Below are 22,160 nucleotides of genomic sequence, written 5' to 3'. Positions count from 1 at the left end.
TCAGCCTCCCTCTTGGAAGCTACTACAGGGAAATGCTGCTTCCCTATAATAGAGAGACATACTTCTCTCTGTTGATTGACAGTGGCCCCACAGAAGACCCTGTAGGATTCCCCCCCCCCCCCACTTTCTGTAGCTTGCTTCTCTGCTCACGACTTTCTTGTTCACCCCTGGTCAGGGCAAATGCAGCCCTCGTTTATTTTCCAGGCTGGTAATTTGTATTGTCTCAGGTTATCTTCAGATGGATCTGCAGGGCTCAAACAGTTTAGCTAAAATATGTATGAGGGAGAAATGCTCTGTTTCATGTGCGCTTGGTGGCTTTGATCCATGGCATCTGAAGCTGTTGTATGCAATAAATTACGCCCTCATCTCCTCATTCAGCAGCCACAGAACTTGAGTTTCCAGCTTGGCATTTGCTTGCCTCTGCCCCTAACTTTTGCTCAGATTGACTTTCACAGCCCTGGTAGCAGAAATAGGAAGCTCCCTGGGGGAGATTCAGGCTAAACTGTGTCAGCCATTTTGGGTTGTGGCACAAGGGAAGAGCAGCCATGTTCGATTAGGCTATTGGACAGGTCCATCTACGGTGAGGTAGAGTACAATGCCCTGGGTTGTCACCTGTGCGTGACTGGCTTCAGGACCCTGAGAAACCATAACCTGGAATATTCACATCTCTGAAGTAAATTCTGTAGTGTCTGCATAGGATCTGCTCATGTTCTCCCCTTTGCATCATCCCTGGGTCACACATAATAATTAATATAGTGGAAATGCTATGTAAATGATTATTAGGCCACATGATCTGGGGAATAATTTATAAGAAAGTTGACTGTGTTCAGCACAAATGCAGGTGTTGTTCAAAGATGTTTGCTGCTGGATTGAATGTAGAGATGTGGCATTTATGGGTATGAAGAACTGACTGCATCGATGTGTATCTCCACACATATTAATGTGACTTGTGAGTATACACAGATTATCAGTGTAATTTATAACATGCACCATGTGATATAAAAATACACATGCGAATGCATTTATAGGCAACTTTATATACATTTGTGAGTATTGCAAATGTGTACATATATGTGTATATGTGTGTACTATGTGTTTATACTCGTGTGTGTATCTATGTGTGCCTGTGTGTATGCGTGTTTGTATATGTGTATGTGTGCATATGCATAAATGTGTGTATGTGCACACACATACAAATCTTCTTTTTACGGGTACTGATCAGAAAAGAGTCCCTCTAGTCCAAGTGAAACCTCAGTTAACTCCTTTGCTCCAGCCATTCATTTTATAACCCCAGGGCTGTGTTCCTGGGGATGTTTAGCTAATGAATGGATGGAGAAATAGATTTTTGTCCCTGCTGATACTCTAGCGTGGTGCAATAGTTCCACCCAGTCTCTGACTCATCATTTGCTGTGAGCACCAACCATCAACCATTCTTTGCTCCATCTCAGACGCACAACAACCTATCATTTTCTCACGGGCAGTCAGGCCGACTCTTCAGGTATTTGCTGCCGTGAAACAATGTAATGATTCAGTCATCAGTCAGTACACTCACGCTTGAGCCTCTGTTAAGACAGATAGGTTCTTGGAAGAGTCTTAACTGACCAGAGTTGAGGAGGTGTCCCTTATGGGATAGTACAGTAAAATAGAATTTGCCTTCCTTCCTACGAGTTGGCTGCACTGCAGAGCAAGCCTATGTGCTTCTTGTCCAGGAGAAGCCTGATACCCATAGACCCTGCAGGATGGGCGAGAGCAGTATCCACATCGCTCTGTCTGGGTAGCACGTTCATGGGTATTATTGAGTCTAATAAATGACTGTATTTAGCTGTTTACTTTTCTAGTTAGGCTCATGTCTTAAAAGTGGCTATTTCTTGGCCCTTGAAAGTCTTTTAAAAGAACTCCATCATTAGATGACCACATTTCTAGTCAAGAGGCCAGTTCAGACAGACTCGCCCGTCAAGCTTTCGATTATTCAGTAGCCTTCATCCTCATGTGAGTTTGAACAGGCATCAATTTTCTTGGGCTAGAAAAATGGTCAGAGGTGAGGACTCTTAGCGTCCAGGTCTCTGCTGGCATTGCACATGGCCACTGAGGTCTTAGTAGCAGAACTACACCATTACACAGTGCAGCATCTGGGTGTGGGGCCAGGTGCCCTGTGGGTAGTTGACAGTAAGACCTGTGTTTTCATTTAGACAGAAAATGAAGGCCTAGCTTGTGCAAACTGGGTCTTAGTCCCTAGAGAGGAAACCAGCCCTGATATTGGTGGCCTGACAGCTTGGGAGTGTAGAGAGCTCTCCTAAGTCTCTGGAGGATCCCAGTGGTTAGGTAGGTGGGGCCCGAGGATGATGAGCAGGCTCCCAGGTGAAGTCTGTACCTGGTATTCTTTCATCTCTGGCTCTTTGCACCTTGCTGGTGCTACCTCATCCAAATGTCTCCTAGAGGAAATTAACCGAAGCAGCTGAGCCTGCGTGGGCTTCCCTGAAGCACCTGTACATGTTAGACTAGTGGGCACGCATGCTCTGACGCATCATACTCTGACCCTGGAGGCAGGTGTGACATCTAGAAGCCCCTCCCTGATGCCCACTGCCCATTTCCCAAACGAGCTTTGTTTGCATGGAGTTTCACATATCATGATCTTGGCTTCCGGTGTAGGGCACAAAGCTCTGGGAGCCCTGGGCCCTTTAGCCCGTGTTGTAGTCCACTTTCCTTTAGCGCAGAGAAAGCAGCCCAATGCAGGGCAGAATTCCCCATCCCACTTGGCCTGACTGGGCAAGGAGATATTTGAAGGACTTACTTTTCCATAATGCGTTTCCATTCAAGGTATGCTTTCACATTTGCAGTAATTAGGCAGTGTTATTACAGTTGCAGCGGGTTTTTTTTTTTAAATCTAAGGTAGATGCCAGCTTTTAGCGGCCTTATATTTAAGCTTTCTTCCCAGAAGAAAAATGTAAAAATAGCAATTAGAGTTAACCTGCGGAGTGACAAGGTCCAGAAGAATGGTTCAGATTCCATCCAGGTTCTCCAGTTCGCTAAAATCATTAGGGGATAGTCTGTTCTCGGGACTTGTTCAACTCAGTCTAGGACATCAAAGAGAATGTAACATGTGAGATGAAAGTTAAGCAACGCGTCTCAGGCTCTGGGCCCTTCCCCGATGGACATACATCTTTGGCTTCCAGAGTGTCCATGAATTAGGACAGCATGTTCAAGTGAAAATATTTCAGCAGATCCCCTACAGCACACTAGGACTTTACACCACCCTCTTTTCACAAGAAGAGTCCATTGTTTGGCAGCCTGAATAGTTTGTTATCTTTGTCCTCTATTGGCAAAAGCCAGTCCATTTTGGGTAATCTCTTGCCTTACCTTTGTGAACCATAGACTTCTCTGTAAGAGGCTTGTCTAAGGCTAAGAGGACATTAACCGTCAGACAGAAACATGGAGTGCCGAATATCTGATGTCCACACTTTACCCTGAGACCTGCTAGCCCTGGTGATCAGGGCTGAGACAGCACAAACCCCAAATGTGGATTGTATTTAAAACAGTAAACTGGAGGGGCGATGTTGCAGGTAGATTATTCTAGGCTTTCTCAATGATGGCTCTTGGGACAGATCTCAAGGCAAGTCAGAGGAACGGGACAGTTGCACCATAAACTTCAAGCTGGAACAAAGCGCACCAGTTCCTTAGAGTTAGAAATAGCTCAGTGCTGAGTCTCAGGGACCCTGGGAGGCTGCTTGTGTTTCCTTGCACTCTGCCAAATGGAACCACTGGCCATGAAGGGTGTGTTCTCATTAAACTCTAAATCTAGTTCCTAAAATCTCTGTGGGCTTGGGTGACTTCAACAAGGATCTAATATAGTCAGTAATTGAACTAGGAGGAGGTTCCTGAAACCCCCAGGAGATTGTGTGGGAGATGGACTGACACATGAGATAGTGCGGACAATAATTTAAACCAATTGTACCCTTGGATGTAGACTAACTTCTCCAGGAGTCAAATCATTTCAGACAGCCTTTCGAAGGCCTGTGGACCACCTAGACAAAACCACATGACTCACAAACTAGCTATGAGCCGAAAAGGGCCAAATGTCCTAGAGGTGTGGTGGGGTGAGGTGGAACAGTATAGCCTCTTTGGCTTGCAAGCATGGATGTGCAGGGGAGGCTGGGGCCAAAGGCGGTTGTTTGGGAGGGGCAGGGCTGCTGGAAGTAAGGAGAGTTAACAGAACCCTGAAGAACTAGTTTCTTGCAGTTTCAAAGTAATGAAGTGTCCACCTTGGCACATGCTTGATGCAGACTCCAGGCAGGAAGTACTTGGTTCTGCAGGGAACAGGGCATCCTTTGCTTTCTACCTCCTTCCTTCCCTAAAACAAAAGACATTAAGCTAAACACACACCCACTTCCCACCCTTCTCCATCCCTATACCAAAAGGCATTAAGCTAAACACACGCCCAGGGTCCTTTTAACATTTGCACGGCCCTCTGGTTTCAGACTCTGTAAGTGTTAGGAAGCTGGAAGTGTGCAGCACAAGATATATGTCTCCCTGTAAAGGAAATGCTGACAGTTAAATTATCAGCTGTTACAAACACAGGGTCTTAATCATAAGTGAGAGCAGGCAGGCATCACCTACAGTATAATTGATAGCAAATACACCTCACACTTAGGAGATGTCTGGGTTTATATGTCAAACCAAGACGAGCAGAGCTGTTTCTGTATCGGGCTGAAGTGTTTTTATAACTCCTAGTGTTTAGTGTATTCAATTTGAAAGGTGTGAACAGGGGAAATAAATTGATATGTTTGATTGCATTTTAGTGCTCGTTCCGGGGAGAAGATCTGTAAGCAGTGAGGGTTTTCCTTTGTGCTTTGGAATCCGGGGACAAGTCAGTTTTCACGCAGTTCGGCGCGAGGATTCTGACACCTGACCTTTGTGTTTTTCTCTCCTAGGATGACTATTTCAGAAACTGGAATCCCAACAAGCCCTTCGACCAAGGTAAAGGATGCAGCACTCTAGCTGGCCACACCTCGGGAAATGTCAGCTCATTTTCCTGCCCTTGCATGCAGAGTTGATGGTCTCCCTCTCTCAGAGGCTTAGCTAGCTGTCTGGTTTCATTGACTTTGGGGCCTGAACTAAGTGGGGTGGTAGAAATTATTTTATCAAATTGGGCATTTGTCTGAGGCTATTTCCAGATAGATTTAAACATTAAAAAAAAACAAAAAACAAAAACTTGAACTAGCCAGTGCAATTATTGATTGGTTTTGTTGTTTGTTTTTTTTTTTAAAGGAAAGTGACTATCAAGCTTGTGAATTATGAGGCTAGCTGAACCTAGCAGTTTTATTCATAGAAGGTTCTGTGCTGAAAGATGTCCCTGCAATTCAATGATGGTGAAAAAGAATACTTCTGAGAGATTTTCACAGATACTTGGAATTATTTCTTAAATGTGTTCTTTATGGTTTTTTTTAAAAAAACAATTTAGTTATTTTTGTATGTGAGAGAGAGTGTGTGTGTATGTGCATATAAGTGTACATGTGTGTCTGTGTGTGCAAATGTGTGCATGTGTGTGTATGTGCATGTAAGTGCACATGTGTGTATACATGTGTATCTGAGTATGTGTGTGTCTGTGTATGTATGTGTTTGCACATGTGTTCATGTGAGTCTGTGTGTGAAAAGTCATAGATGACTTTCAGGAGCCCGATGGGCTTTCCTTCCCCACATGGGTTACAGTGGTCACACTCAGATCATCTGGACTAGTAGGAATCACTTTTACCCTCGGAGCCATCTTGCCAAGCCCTATCCATAACGGCTTCTAAGTAGAAGCTGTTGCAGTGTCTAGTCATGGACAGGTAAAGGTTAGCCTTGTCTTCTTGGGCTCTTCCCCCTCATCCCAGCAGCCATGGAACTGTTTTCATGGGGGCCGATGTAAGTCACTATGTCCTTGTGTGAGTCACTAGGACACAATGAGGGCCCACTTTGAATTGCTGTTCTGTTCTTGCTATCCTGTGTGTGGCAGCTCTTGGCATGGACATCACTGCAGGAATTGATACTAAGTTGTGTTGTGGATATGCATGTGCCATTAAGCCCAAAACCCAGAGGAGACTCAATCTGCTGGGCATATTTCCAATGGCTCAGAATTCTGAGCCTCAGCTTCAGTTCCTTCACAACCCCTGGACTCTCCTTCTCTCATCAGCAAGACTGATGTTCAGATTTCCACGTGTTTGTCCCAAACCTTGAGGCAGTGCAACATTTTATCTGATCAGGCCCTCACACCTTCATCTATCCATCCACCTACCGACCTCAAACATTTACTGAGCTCTCACTGTTTGCCCAAATGCCAAGCCAAAGGGCCAAGCAAAGAGCCAACTGGACCATGGTTAGCGTCCCCAAGAGCTGCTCAGAGGGAGGAGCAAGGAGCAAGGAGCAAGAATGGGTATGGCGTCAGTGGGATGTGCTATAGGCTGCAGTGCAGGTGTGTGCAGGGAAGCATGCATAGCTGTGGAGAGGACTGTGGCAGGGGGCTTGTGGGTCAGCGGTCAGCGTGTTGGAGGGAGTGGGTGGAGAATGTGTGCAGACAGCTTCCCTTTGGAGGCTTTGTCTGGGTGACACATGCATTCGCCTTCCAGGGCCGTGTTCTTTTACAATCACTACATCATCTCAACAATTCACGGTAGCTTATAAGCTTTATGCTAAGCATTTCTTTAATTTTTCAAGTGTTTTTTTAAAAAGAAGACTAGCCATTAATTTATGAAGAATTCTCATGGATGCAGAGTGACCCATTCCCTGCCTGTGTGAACAGGGGAGTCTATCTGGTGACCTCCACTTCAGGCTCTCCACTGTGGCTCAGCTCAGCTGTGAGGTACCCTGACCTGATGATGTTCTATGCTCAGTCACATTGATGGGTGCTTGTCCTCCAAGGATCTAGTAACCATCAGAGTTCCTCCCTCCCAGGGCTTATAGACATGGAGATTCCACAGAAGGAGGGCACATCTGCTTTGTTGATGCACATGAGAGAAGAGAATATATAAAGACAAGTGCCTATGCCTCCTGGATGGATAAGTGATAACTCCCCTTGCTCTGATGGCCACACAGGGACTCTGAGTCCCAAGGGAAGCACAGCCTTTAAGCTTAGGCAAAAACTCCAGACAGGACTTTGGCCATTGTTCTGAACAGAGCTCTGACCCTCTCTGCCTCTAGAATCTTAGGTTTGCTGAGATGAGCCCTCTCCCTATACCTCATGATGCTCAGGGGGTACAGATGGGAGTCCTCTGTATGGCTGCTTTGGCTATTTATATTCACAGCCAGGGGAGGGTGGTAAGTCGAGGGTAGCCTTCCCTTAAAATATCAGCCCCAGCAGATGTCACCAACTGCCTCGTGTGCTGCTTAACAGAAATGGAGAGTTACTGATGGCACTGACACCGCATCGTGAAATAAAAACCTCAGACACTGACCGTGGGGCATTTCATCTTCTGGAAAGTAGGAAAGTTATGGAACGCCACAGAAATTGTCAGAAGCACAAGGCCATTGCCATTCAGTCCTAGTGTGCTTTCTGCCGCTGTGATAAACACCACGACTCAAAGCAACTTGGGGAGAACAGGGTTCATTTGACTTACAGGTTACAGTCCATCATGGAGGCAAGTCAGGCCACGATCCCAGAGGCAGGAACTGAAGCAGAGACCATGGGGGAATATTGCTGACTGGCTGGATCCCCCTGGCTTGCTCAGCCATCTTTTTTTTTTTTGTACGACTCACCAGTCCAGGAACAATACCATCTGTGGTAGACTGGGCCCTCCCAAGTAAAAAGTTAACATCAAGGAGGTCACATGACCAGGTTAAATTTCCTTTCCCCTTATAAGGTCATGTCCAGCACCTGGACTTCCTCCTTATGCAAATGAGGCATCCCTAGAACCCTGGCCAATGATGTACACTCATCCCAAAGCCCCAGCTCATTTCCAAAGGATTAAATAGCCTTCATTCCCCTCCCCTTCCCAATTAAACAAGCTGTTCAATGAAGCCTGCCTCCCAAAAAGTCTGCTCTTGTCTTACTCACCCATCTCCAGAGGCCTCCATCATCTCTAGCCACTCCCACCATTTAGGGGAAGGGGGCAGATTGACAACTACAGTTCGTAGGGTCCAAAGGAGAAAGATGGAATTTATGGAACTACAATACTGTCATTAAGGAGATAAAAAAATATATGGCTTTGGGGTTTCAGAGTTAGGGATGAAAAAGCCATGTAGCAAATTCTAATGAGTTACTTTGAAGCTTCCCGATCGTCCTTTTAGAAAAAGAACACTGAGGCTTGTTTGCATGGGAGTGTGGGAGGTTGTGTGTCTCTGTGTGCCTCTGTAAAGACATGCTCACTTTAGCATGTTTAGAATGTAATTCTGATGGCGTGTACATGTCTCAGAGCAATGGAGCACAGATGGGCTTAGATCTCTCCTGTAGCTGTGGTCCACTCAGGAATGAGCCTGCCAGTTGGTACTGGTATGAAGTCCCAAGTGATGGACAAACCATGTTAGGTCTCAGAGACTCAGCGTGGGACCGGTTAGAGACAAGTGCACGTCTTTATAGAGAAAGACAGGGTGTTTCAGGGACAGCGCACAGTCTTGGCTTTGAGGGTGACACTCCTTGGGCAGGGAGTGGGTATCACCTTGTTGAGCAGCCCAGCAGGGGCTCACCCCCCAGCAGACTCAGATGACAATAGAACAATAGAAATGTCCATGAATTCATCTCCAGATTTTCAAAAGGCCAGGGAGTCAGGAGCCCTAGTCCATGGTGACTCATGGCAGGAGAGAAGAAAAACCCGATACTGAGGTAATCTCTTGCCAACTTTCCAACAAGCCCAAATGTTGGCCAAAAGCACAGAACATTCAAAGGGAAGTTTAACAAATAAGAGGGGAGGTATCTTCCCATTCTCCAGCTACCCTTTGGGTCCCAGAGGCCAGTGGGTACCCCACTGTGCCATGTTGCTGGCTGAAAGAGGGGTGTGGTTGAGAGAGTTCACTTATGGAATTGTTTGGAGCTTTTCCGTTTGGATGACTCTGAAAATTTACACGTGCAACCAGACAGGTGCGGAGTCTCTGTGGCTTTCTTCTTGGTGTGGAATTTAACCTCCCCCTCCACAGAGCCTCTGATTTGCATTCATTCAACCTTGAAGACCAATTCTTCGGGCTTCATTCACCTTCCCTGAGCCTGGGAACTGCTAAATTTCAGAGGCAGCTGGCCATGTTTGTGGGAAGCAACACGCTTGTTTCCCCAGCTTCCTTACATTTCTCGTTTCCTGGACAACTTCGGGAAGACATTTCCCCTAATCCAACACTTCTGATTCTCCTGCACTCTACCCTGCTTTCTATACCTCACTCCAGTGAAATTAATTCTTCTTCCTTCATTTCTTGTATGTCTTAACTCTGACAATGAAATAGCTATCATTTTTTTAAAAATTGGAGTATTGATTTTTAAATGTTGCAACTCAATTCTGGCAGGGAAGAGAACATCATTAATTCAAATATTGGTGTTCTTGGGTTTAACTTCATCTCATGGCTTTCAAATTGGATCAGGTTAAAAGTTTGGTCTTTTCCTCTGTCTGACTTTGCCTGTTTCACCTGTCTGAAATAAACCATCAGATGTGCAATATTGAAATCCCAAGGGAACCTCTCTCAGTCCTGTCTCCCATTTTCGTTTTTCTAAAGGTGACAGCTTTCCTTTCCATGTCATCTGAACATGTGTGCAAGGTGTTCCATTAAACTATGTTGTTTCGCAGTAGAAAACAGTGTCTCTGTCTTTAACAGGCTCACGGTGCTCGGCATTAGCGTCTGCCATTTTGGTTTTGTAGCCGGTTCCATGATGATGTAGCGTTCCTGCAGGCGCTCTGTTTACTCTGACTCTCCGCACTGATGGATGACTTCACTGTCTCTCTCCTGTTTTGTTTTTTTGGGGGTACTTTTTCTTAACATTCCCAACAGGTACACCCTGACTTTTCTGCCAAGCCTTTAGGTCTGCAGATAGTGGCATCTCCTAGAGGGGAGCCAGTGTAGGATGCTGTACTGGCTAGTTTTACGTCAACTTGACACAAGCTAGAGTCATTTTGGAAGAGGGAACCTCAGTTGGAAAAGTGTCCTCACCGGACTGGCTCGTGGGCAAGCCTGTGGTGCATGTTCTTAATTAATGGTTGATGGGGGAGGGCCTAGCCCATGGTGGTGGCTGGTGGTTCTGGCTTGTGTAAGAAAGCCAGCTGGGTAAGCTAAGGAGCAAGCCAGTAGTTAGCACTTCTCTATGGCGTCTGCATCAGCTCCTGCCTCCAGGTTCCTGCCCTGTTAGAGTTTCTGCCCTGGGTGATGGACCATAGTGAGACTCTAAGTTGCCATAAACCTTTCCACCCCAAGTTATTTATTGTCACGGTGCTTAACCACAGAGATAGTAACCCCAACTAAGACAACCACAATGGTGCCAGTATTAAAATGGGTGGCTTTGGCAAACCCCAGGGCCTCCCTTACCATGAGGCTGCCTGTCACCGACATAAAGGTTTCTCAGACCCTTGCAATCATGAATGCTAAGTTCTGAGAGCATTCTTCTGTATATGTTTTCTCATAGAGGAAAGACAAATGAAACATTCAAAACATAATGCTCTTCTTTTTAATGCTACAGGCTAACCAATGAGGTATGAATATAACTTCAATAAAACCAGTAGAATTAAATGGGCCTTTTAACCACCAGGGAGGGGAGAGGCATTTAGTGTATGCAGAAAGAAAGGCCCAAGCAGAGGCTGGTTTCTTATCTCAAGAGTCCTATGGGACCTTGCAGGGGTGTAAAGGATAGGGAAGGGGGTGAAGGGCTCCTGGTTAGATCTTGGCTGAGATGTACCACCAATACTCAGTGCCCCCGTTGATATACCTGTTACTTCCTCATCTGTACAGAGGCACTAACGTGTGATTCCATCTACATAGACATTTGTGAAAGTGATTATGCTCCCAAGGGCTGTGGGGCTGGTTGGGTGTAGAATATGAACCTGTACCCCTTCCAGTCTAATTTGCAAGGTGCACTTGTGCAGGATCCCATCCTCCCCCAGTGTCGGGACAAATGTGCCTCTCATGCTCTGGGACCCTCTGGCTTCTTTGATCTCTTCACTCCAAATGGGGGAAGGATAATGGAGTCCTGAGGGCAGTAAAAACCTCATCTTGTGTTCATGGACATTGTAGCTTCTTGTTTCCACAGAAGAGCCTCCTCAGGACATCCAATTCATTCTAAAGCCATGCTCATGACTCCCCTCAAACTTTTTTGATAATAGTTTTTACTCAAGAGGGGTGTGCTACATACAATTCTGTACTGCGGGTGGGCCAACAGCCTCTGGATTAATTGCATTGTGTTTGTTGAGCCACAGCAAGCCAGCTTTGGCTTAGATGAATTCTCAACAGAGTAAAATATGTCAGCTGAATTTAAAAGCCCATCCATATTGGTGGTTTACCTCCCTTATAGGAGCATGTAGAGTAGATCTGTGTTTTTCTCCATTTGCGCAGAAGGGAGATGGCTGCCTGAGAAAATGCTGGACCATACTCCATGCCTAAAACCGAAGCATCTTGCTTGTTAGTGCCCTCATCTGCATTATGTAGCATGTGATTGACGGAGTGATATAACGTTCCTTTTATACAGTCACCATGTGCACAGGAGCAGCTAGCATCTGTAAGGAAGGCTCTGGCCCTGCAGTGTTGGAGACAGGCCTCCGTTCCTAACTCTGCCCTTGTATGGTCCTCTGCAAGAGGACAGGCAATGTCTTCCTGGGCCTTGGGTTCCTTGTCTCTCCAGAGCTTATGGGGTTTATTATATCTGTGATGTGAAGAACTACAAAATTGATCCAACCTCACTGTAAAGCACCCAGCAGGGGCCAGAGAGCTCTGTCATAGGATGTGCTATTAATGTTTCCTTCTGGAGCCCCAGGTGTGGGAGGATCTGTACACTCGAGCGAGAGCTAGCTGGCCTGTCAATCATCGAGTCAAGCATGGAGCTTGTGGGCACTGCTCTCACTGAGGTTTGTTGTCTAGTCTGACACCCAGGAAATGCGGTCAGCTGGAGGGTGCTGGAAGGAACTCCGAAAAAGCTTTTAGGGTCAGGGGAGCTCAGGTCAGAGGTTATCAGTCTTTCCTGGGCAATGTCTGGGAGAAGTGCCTCGTGCCTTCCTAAAAATGGGCATGCATTTGGAGGGGGGCTACACTGGAAGCACAGGGCAAGGAGAAGTATTTTCTGATCATGGCCAGTCACAGTGACCAGAGTAGAGTCCCCCAGTGTGAGGGGACTCAGGGCTATTACAAACAAGTGCATCAGAGTGGGTCACTCATAAGCAGCTGACCCTTATTCCTTCTGCTTCTGGAAGCCACAGCCTGTGCTCAAGGTGGCAGCATGGGGAAGGGTGGTGGTTTGGTGAGGGCCTCTTTTCAGTTAACAATGGCTAACTTTTCCTCCAGTCTTCTCAGGGAAGTCAGAGCCAAGGTGTCTTCTGGGAACTGATAAGGACACCGTGCCATCGGACACCATCAGAATCTTACTCTATCTCCTAGAATCCTCACACCTGGAGCTCTCATACTGGGCCTTCAGACATCAGTATCAGAGCTTTCAGGGAACACAAACCTTCAGTCTCTCACAGGCAGGATGCTTCTCTTAGAAACACTGCCCGTAAGAGACACAAGGCAAATATGCTCTGCTGCTGGCCCTGATGTTTTTGTCTCTTACCTGCTTATCCCTGAGTTCTCCTGCACCTCGAGCAGGTGACTAAATAGGCAGGCAGACCTGGTGCCATGTGTGGAAAGTTGGGGCCCTGACAGCCTGTCCCAAGGGCTGGCAGGCTTCTGGGATGATCAGGAATATCGAGAAAGGAAGGTACGTGTGTGTGTGTGTGTGTGTGTGTGTGTGTGTGTGTGTGTGTGAAGCTTCCGTCTTCTCCACCGCTGGCAACATGGGTGTTTAAGATAACACTGGAAAGCCAGCTGGGCTGGCTTCACAGCACTTGGGGAGGAGGAGGATTTTCACAAAACTGAGGCCAGCCTGGGCTACACAGTGAGTTCTAGGCCATCCCGGGTTATAACATAAATCTCTGCATCAAAACAAACAAAACAACAGCAAAGGAAAACAGCACTAGATAAGGTCATTGTGTCTCTAGGCTGTTTGCATCTGCTGTCCTACTGGGAGCCAGTGGCTGTGGGTTAGACTTTGCCTTCTTGGTTTAGGGGTGTGTGTGTGTGTGCTTGTGTATATGTGTAGTAAGGAGGTCATTTGGTCCTTTGGAGTTCTCTCTAACCCAGATCATCTGGGTCTCCAAGAAGTGGACATAGTACCTGTACCTAACTGAGTTGGAGAGTTAACTGTGCTCAGAGAGCAGAAGTCACAAAGGAGTTCAAGACAAGATTGAAAGCCCCAAGCCTGGCCAGTGGAGGGCTGGGACTGCTAGTTCCATATGGCCTCTTGTATCTCCTAGAGATTTAGTGATGAGTTGTTTAGATATCTCTCTCTCTCTCTCTCTCTCTCTCTCTCTCTCTCTCTCTCTCTCTCTCTCTCTCTCTCTCTCTCTCTCTCTCTCTCTCTCTCTCTCTCTCTCTCTCTCTCTCTCTCTCACACACACACACACACACACACACACACACACACACACACCAAGAACTACAAGAACATGGTGGTGCTGTTGGGACTGAGAAGCCTTAGTGCCCCAGGCATTAGGCAGAGCTGCTTGAGCTGGTGAACACTGGTGGACAAACTGAGTTTCCTGGCTACCTCGGCATCAAAGGGCTAGCCGGTGCTTGGCCAGGTAGAGACATGTGCCATTGCCCCAGCAGCTCCTGTTTGTTTCAGAGCAGGCTGAGACTGTCAGAGGAATCCTTTGTCAAGGCAGGAAGATTCCAGTTAGGTAAAAAAAAAAAAATACTGCCTTAGTTTTATTTCTGTTGCTGTTATTTAAAAAAAAAAAAATCCCAACAGAAGGCAGCTTCAGGAAGAAATGAGTTTACAGTTCCAGGTTCTATAGACCCTCATTTTGGAGAAGTCAAGGCAGGAACCTGAAACAGCTGGCCACATCATGTCTCCACTCAAGAGTAAAGGGAAATGAACGCATTCGTGCTGAATGTTGGGCTAGCCTTCTCGACCCTTAGACAGCCGACAGCCCCACACCAGGGAAGGGTGCTGCCCGCTGCCAGGCTGACTCTCTCTCCATCAGATAAAGCAGGGTAGGCTATTCCTCACACACACGCCCACAGGTAAGCCTCATCTAGACAAACCTCCTTGAGACTCCTTTTCAGCTAGATTGCATCAACTTGCTGATGTAAAGTCACCATCATATTTGTCTGTGGTATCTTGGAAACCTGTGTTCTCTGCTGTGTCTCACTGCATTCTGCTCCAGCCACATCCCCCTCCCCGTCCCTACCTCTAAGACTTGGTGATGAATGTATTTGCCGCCTCCTCTTTGTACCTGCATCAGGGAATGTTCCATTTTCTCGCAGACACCTACTTAAAACATTCTTTTTCTTTAAATTTACATTCCAGTCGTTGCTCCACATGCTCCCACAGTTCCTCATCCTATTCCCCCTCCCCCTTGCCTCCCAGAGGATGCCTTGGCCCACACCAGGTCTCTCCCTTCCCTGGGGCCTCAAGTCTCTTGAAGATTAAGTACATCTTCTCCCACAGAGGCCAGACCAGGCAATCCTTTGCTATCTATGTGCCTCTGTCCTCTGACCAACCTGTGTATGCAACTTGGTTGGTAGCTCAGTCTCTGGGAGCTCCCTGGGGTCTGGGTTATTTAAGACTGCTGGTCTTCCTATGGGCTCGCCCTCCCCGTCAGCTTCTTCAATCTTTCCCCTAATTCAGCCATAGGGGTCCCCAACTTCAGCCCAATGGTTGGGTATAAGTGTCTGTTACTGTTTCAGTCAACTGCTAGTAGAGCCTCTCTGCCAGTAGAGCCAAGCTCCCGTCTGTAAACAAATCGTACCATAGTAGTGTCAGGTCTTGGTGTCTCTCCCCATCCCATGAGATGGATCCTAAGTTGGACTGGTCATTGAACCATCTTTCCTTCAGTCTCTTCTCCACATTTTGTCCCTGCAGTTCTTTTAGACAGAAACAATTCTGGGTCAGAAATTTTAACTGTGGGTTGGTAACCCTGTCCCTCCACTTGAGGCCCTTTCTATATACTGGGGGTGGATTCCGTTTTTGTTTTTTTTTTTTTTTTTAAGACAGGGTTTCTCTCTGTAGCCCTGGCTGTCCTGGCACTCAGGCTGGCCTTGAACTCAGAAATCTGCCTGCCTCTGCCTCCCCAGTGCTGGGATTAAAGGTGTGTGCCACCATGCCCGGCTTTTTTGGGGTGGATTCCTATTGAGTGCTGAGAGTCTCTCACCTCCCAGATCTCTGGTACTTTCTAGAGGGTCCCTCCTCCTGCCTACCCCCTCCAAGGTTGCATATTCCCATTCATTCTCCTGCCGCCCCCCCCCACCATACCTGATCAAAATGTTCTTTTTAGCTGTGTAACCAAATGCCTGGAAGCCTGACATGTCTTTATTAATTTTTAAAATTTACTTCCTCTGTTTCATTCATGGAAAGGTAATGTGCAACCATACATAAGTATCTGCTAAAATCATCAACAACAACAAAAAAAACCAAAAATAGATGACTCCCTATGGTTTTGGAAGTGGGCTTAGGAGGGAGAGCCTTGTTCATGCTAGTGTCTGACAGTGACAGAGATGTTACTTCAAGAACTGTCTTATAGGTCTATAATTAATCCGGCAGTACTGAGTACACAGTCTTCTAGAGGTCTGACTTGATGCACGGTTAAAATTGCTGAGATAGAAAAGAATAGAAGGTCCACGCCTCCGTCAGGGGTGGCTGTGAGGGGGCTGATTCTGAGAAGTGTTTAGCACCGGGAACAGAGAGTGCTGGGCTCTTCCTGGCAGGAACAAGGCATTGAATGATCTCTGTTGCCAATTAATGGAAGCAAATGGATCTTCTGTCTTCAGCCAAGTGGCAGCTGAGCCAGACGCCTTTATTGAGATGTCCAGACAATCAGAATCGGATTCCTCAGTACACGGTCACCTTCCTGCATGCTGAGGTAGGAGGTCAGTCACACCATAGGAGAATGGCAGATGAAAAGAATTACCTTCATAGACCTTAGAAGCCCAGGCAGCCACTGGGCGGTGGTGGCGTATGCCTTTAATTCCAGCACTTGGGAGGCAGAGGCAGGCAGATTTCTGAGTTTGAGGCCAGCTTGGTCTACAGAGTGAGTTCCAGGACAGCCAGGGCTATACAGAGAAACCCTGTCTCGAAAAACCAAAAAAAACCAAAAAAAAAAAAAAAAAAAAAAAAAAAAGCCCAGGCAGCTATGTGGTATCATCTGCATTAACAAAGTGACATGTGCATTTTGTTTGTACTTCCCTTGCACATGTGAATGCACACATACATGTAAACATATAGGTACACACATGTGTGCACATAGGTACACATGCATGCTCACACATGTACACATAGGCACTCCCAGGCACATGCCTATACATATGCATGTGCACACATGCATATAAGCACATACACATATATACAAACACACATTCATACTCTCATTTTATAAATAGGTACACATTTAGTACCTATACGGATGCTAAGACCTTGATAAAACCCATGCTTTATTTAAGGACACCATCAAATTCCTGCTTGGCCATGAAAGAAAGTCCTCAGCCAACCAGGAGACTGTTAGCATGGTGGCCATGTTCAGAGGGTAGCAGGAAGCTGAATACAAATTAACCATTAAAAGAATTCCCTGTGATGAATTTGGACATGTTGAGAAGATATATAAATATAGGGATGTTATTGTAGATTGTTTTAAAATGAAAACGAACACAAAAATTCACTACAACCTAACAGAATGCTTATTCCTTTTCTTGGTGATTCAGTTAAGACAGATTATTTATGCAAAAAAATGCCCATGGGGAAAATATGATATTTGGATATAAACCATGCAAGTGTTGGCAGAACTGTGCTAGTAATTATGATTTTTGCCTTTAGTGAGGTTGATCCTGAGTCATTTTTTTTTCTTGTCTGTGATTAGGCAGGAGGAGAAATTCACACTTGGGAATGATAAAATTATATTGTCAGATTATGGGCAAACCTTTGTCATCTTGTTCTCATAGCTCAGCCAGGTTTCTCCACACTTAATTGGTTTCATTTTATGTACAGTTGGCGAAGCAGGGGTGGGTGCTGGAACACAGACAGGTGGGTAAGCCTCAGCTTCAGCTACATAGCACATGTGGCATGGTGTCTGCTCTGCAGATACAACAGCTGTACTTGGGCAAGTGCAGGGTCACCAGGGATGTTTGGCTTCTGTGCTAGTTAAACTCTCACGTTGACCCAACCTTGAACTATCTGTGAAGAGAGGCTTTGTGAGAAGTTATTCACATCAGGGTGGCTTGTGGGTATGTCTATGTCGGATTGCCTTGATTGTTAATTGATGTAGGGAAACCTAGCCCATTGTGAGCGGCGCCATTCCCTAGACAAGGGGTCCCAAAATGGATAAGAGTTAAGAACTGAGTAGGAACAAGTAAGGATAGGATGGCATGATGAGGCTAACTTGAAGAGTTCCTGCCTTGACTTTCTCTTAATGATGTAGCATGTGGTAGTTTGAAGATGCTTGGCCCATGGGAGTGACACTATTAGGAAGTACAGCTTTGTTGGAGTAGATGTGTCTTGTTAGAGGAAGTGTGTCACTATGTAGATAGGTTTTGAGGGCTCCTAGCGCTCAAGCTCCACCCAGTGCAGAAGAGACAGTCTTCTGGCTACAGTTGGATCAAACTGTAGAACTCTCAGCTCCTTCTCCAGCGCAGTGTCTGCCTGGACACTGCCATGCTTCCGGCCATGATGAAAATGGACTGAACCTCCGAACCTGTAAGCCATAAATGCTGTCCCTTATAAGAGTTGCCTTGGTCATGGTGTCTGTTCTCAGCAATGGGAACTCTAACTAGGACACAGTGTAATTTGGAATCATAAGCCAAATAACGTCTTTCTCCCTGAAGTCACTGCTTTTTCAGGATGTTTTACTAAAAGAATCAGCAGCTTTCAAGGGTAACTGGATATGGCAGGCAGGAGTTGTAAAAGGACAGATTTGAGCCTAGTCCAAGTGTGATGGTCTCACAGCTTGAGCCCCTACCCCAGATAAACTGAACACTGGGTAGGGCCAGGGCAACCACTGGTGTAGCTTCTGACCTTGAGACTAAGTGGTTGTCTGAGAGGAAGACTAGTGAGAGGGGAGGCTGTATTTTATGGACTGTTTCTATAGGGCTTCCCTGCTGCATCCGAGGTACATTTGGCTTACCAATTCTTCTCCGGATAGCTTTGAAGACTGACTACCAAGTGGGGCAGAAGGACCCAATCAAATCAGCATTCACTGGAGACACAGAGGACTGTTGAAGAAAAATAGCTGGATAACTCTGACTTGGGGAAAAGTGACAAACCTAATCAAGCTTAGGACTTCGGTCTCAAAGGCAACGCCAGTCTGTACTCGCTCCTTCGAACAGGCCTGTTGTCCTTGTTAAGAACAGCAGCAGCGCGAATGGCAGCCCCAAAGGCATAATCTCTTTTCCTAGAGTCTCCAGAACGGCCACACATCCCCAGATGCTGTTCTATTTCTTATAGAATTCATGTGACAGCATTGATGTATTCTGTCAAGAAGGACATGTGTTTGCCTGATGTTCATATGTTTGGGGTAAAAGGTGGGACTAGAGAAGGGATTTAGGGAGCCACCATCTTCAGTGAGTACCCTCTGAATGCCTGGGGGAACAGGTTAGCCTGGTCCCTAACTTCAAGGAAAATCCAGGCCCTCTAGTGGGCTCTTGTCCTACTCTGAATGGTGGAGTCACATCCATGGATCCCCATGCTGTAGCCCCAACAGGAAGTGCACCTGTGTATTTCTTTCAGCTGTCTTAGCTCTTACTGATGGAGGAAAGTGAAATGCATGCTGGGGTTAAGTGTGACTTACGTCTTGCTATCTCAGGCACACTCAGTCAGATGGGGAGGACCGCTACATAGGGAGGATGGCCAGACAGAAAGGAATGCCATATGTTTGGAGAGTTAGTTGCTCTAGTGATTGTATCTGGTCGACATTGACCTGAGATACCCTGGAGAGGACCAAGGGACAGCTTCTGCCTCCAGAGACAGTCAGGCTCTGGATGAAGGCTATTCAGGAGAAGATGGCAGCTGTCTGGTTAATGGTTCTGTAGGAACTTCACTAGAATATTCTCACTGGGCTGAAGAGATGCTCATCTGTTAAGAACACATATTGCCCTTGCAGAAGATCCAGCTTCATTTTTTAGCACCCACAACAGGAGGCTCCCAACTACCCCTATGGCCAATAACTTTCTTGGTCTCTATAGGCACTTGGCACGCGTGTAGTGTGTGTATACAAATGTAGGTACATACACATTCATTTTTGTGGTTTCTAAAACAAGAGCACTCCTGCTGGCTATTGTGTATTGTTTTTTATTATTGTATCATCTGCTTTTTCCCTTGGTTTCATTTTTCTTGACTCCAGAGCTTCTTACATATATTTAATTTATCAAATAAACTAAATGGAGAAAATTATCCTGATGTCATAATGGTCTAGGTAGTAGAAACTGGAGACTTGTAATTAAGCAAGCAGATTATAGGTCTCCTGTATTGGTTCTTGTGCTGTTTCTTTAAGACCTTATTGCATAATTCAACTCATCTGTAGCTTACCCTGGTACTTACACAGTCTGTTACCACAATTTAACAACCCCCTGGCTCACATCCTATCCAATTCATCCTTGAGGTCTTGATCTATATGTCATTTATTGGAGGAAGCATTTCCCTGCCCTAGACAATCTCAGGCCGACCAATCTCCCTCAATACCCTAGTAAATCACATTTGTACCAAGCATCCTTTTTTTTTTTTTTTGTCATAGTAGGTTGTGAACCTACTACTATGTCACACTTTAAAGGCCTTTTGCTATTTCCTTCATCAACTGTTTCTGTGTCCTGTGGACACAGTAGAAAGTAAGGTAAGCATTAATTTTTTCTTAGCCAGAAACTGGAGTCAGAGACAAGACACTCTGATTTGGTGTTTAGAGACATGATAAGCAGGAGAGAGAAGTGGTGCTCAGGAGATTGGGTGGAAGGAGGCCTTCCTTTGAGTCGGTGCAGCCAGGGGACCTGAGCCTTCTTCTGGGAGTGGTGGTATGGCCTGGACATGTTCCCAAGATCTTCTGTTTAATGTTTTGCTAGCTTACTTACCAGTACCAGAATCCTTGTGTCATACAAGCATCTAAAAGCCCATTGGGGACATCATTCCTCTGTCTTCTGCTTAATTAAGTCTCAACCAGGAAGTTCCCAGTGGTCCATTCATTATGAGAGGACCCTCTAGCAGCTGCCTGGATCTGCAATGAGTGCCCAGGGAAGGGAGGCTGTTGGGGGACACAGGCACGTTCGTAGTGACAGTGTGCAGTCCAACAGTCTGAGACTATTACTTCACTGCTGAGCATAAGGCCAGTTAGGAGAAATGACCGGCTCCTAAACTCCCAGCTACTTATTGACCAATCAAGACCAGGATGCTGAAGCCCTCTTGATCTTGTGATCAGCTCTATCAAGACAAGAGGGTCTTCTCCCTTCAAATATGCTGTGTCCTCTCCTGCTGTGCAGAGGAGTTTGTGTGGGATGTGAGTCAGGGGTAGGAAGGACAGAAGGTAATCAGTGGGGGAGGTTCTTTCCCATCCAGTGGCTCAGGAGTATAATCGCTGGTTTACAAAGTGCCCTGGACAGGAGCATTAGTGTCTCTGGAGAACTTGATGGACATTTGTTCTCTGGCCTCCTTCAGAGCTGCTGGATCAGAGGTCTTAGGAGAGTGGTGAGCAGTCCTTGGGCTTGCTGGTGCTCACTTACATCTGAGAACTACTGACAAAATGGAAAGAGCATGGGACTCTTGCTACATCAGCTGATGCTGTGCTATCATTAGGACTTAACTATGGCCTGTGACTTTCCTGGGGCAGTATTGTAGGGAGATGGTGCTTCACCTGCAGAACTGTGGTGAAGCTACTGTAGGTGAATGTTTCTATACTTAGCCAAGGAATCAACCTGGCTGCTTCCAGTGTTTCTGCTCCTTAAGGATGGGTCAGTGTTGCTATTGACCAATCTTGTGTTCTGCAGACTGCGTCGTTTCTCCTGTTGGCTCTCAACGCAGCCCCTTCCTGATGGTCTCAGGTATTCTTCATGTTCTCCTAAGGTCATAAGTGGTCTTTTATCCTCTTCCAAGGTCACAGGTAGTCTTCATGGTCTTCTGAGGACCCCTTAGAAAGATCCTGCCTGACATGCTGGAAGCAGGGTGAGCTGGTATTGCTGGAAGGGAGTGTGGAGCTGAGGGAGCCGCCAGCAAGACTGTACAATGGGGCTCAGCCAGCTTCTGTGACTACATGCAAGGACAGATCCAGGCCTTGTAAACAGACTTGGCTATAATCCGAGCAGGTTTAACAAATGGAGATTAATCAGAATCATGACCATAGATGACAAAGCATCACATGACCAGCAATGGGAGGCTTGGCATGCTTTCTTCTCCTAAGCTCACACACCTTGACTGGCGGGATTCTGTCTTCAAGGCTTCTCTGTGGACTGGGGCTTTTCCTGCACCTGCATTATAGAAAAGGAAGCTGAGACCCAACTAATTCAACAAAATCCTTTTTTTCCCTGAAAGGTCAAATATAGATGTTTTAGACTTTGAGGTCCATATAATCTGTTGCAATAACTGATTTCTGCCTTAGAGGCAAGTGCTGATCTAATCATATGCAAATAAGGGGGTGTGGCTTCTGTCTGGTGCAACTTTATTTGTGCAAACTGAACTTGAGCTTCTTACATTTTTTTTTTTTTAGGTTATGAAATAATACTAAACTTTCCATATATTTTAAAATGCAAAGAAATAGTCTTAGCTCACGAATTGCACAGAACAGGAAGGAGATCAGATTTGGCCCTGAGACCCAGGTGGTTGTCCCTGGGTTAGGACGACCTGGAGGCCAGGGTCTCCACAGCTTGTGCTGGGCTGCACATTGTTAGGAGATGCTGTTTCCTCATCTCTAACAACAGCCTGCCAGAAGCACTGCCCGCCTTGGTGGGAAAGCCTTGTCAAGGTTTCCAGGAAAGCCCAGATTTGTATTTCCTCGGAAAGTTTCTCTCTT

At 46.2% G+C, this 22,160-nt stretch overlaps 1 protein-coding gene across 4 annotated transcripts in view; it reads left to right on the top strand.

Annotated features, from left to right (window-relative positions):
* Spock1 (SPARC (osteonectin), cwcv and kazal like domains proteoglycan 1) overlaps window positions 1-22,160 on the top strand; it is a 488,983-nt gene that overhangs the window by 211,833 nt on the left and 254,990 nt on the right. For all 4 annotated transcript variants that reach the window (XM_021180197.1, XM_021180196.1, XM_021180195.2 and 1 more), the window contains one exon: window positions 4,929-4,974. In XM_021180197.1, the coding sequence (XP_021035856.1) occupies window positions 4,929-4,974 (46 nt within the window). The remainder of the gene's footprint in view (window positions 1-4,928; window positions 4,975-22,160) is intronic.

The sequence above is a fragment of the Mus caroli genome, chromosome 13, assembly GCF_900094665.2.
Source record: "Mus caroli chromosome 13, CAROLI_EIJ_v1.1, whole genome shotgun sequence".
Classification (NCBI taxonomy): Eukaryota; Metazoa; Chordata; class Mammalia; order Rodentia; family Muridae; genus Mus; species Mus caroli.
This window is presented reverse-complemented; position numbering and strand designations above follow the sequence as displayed.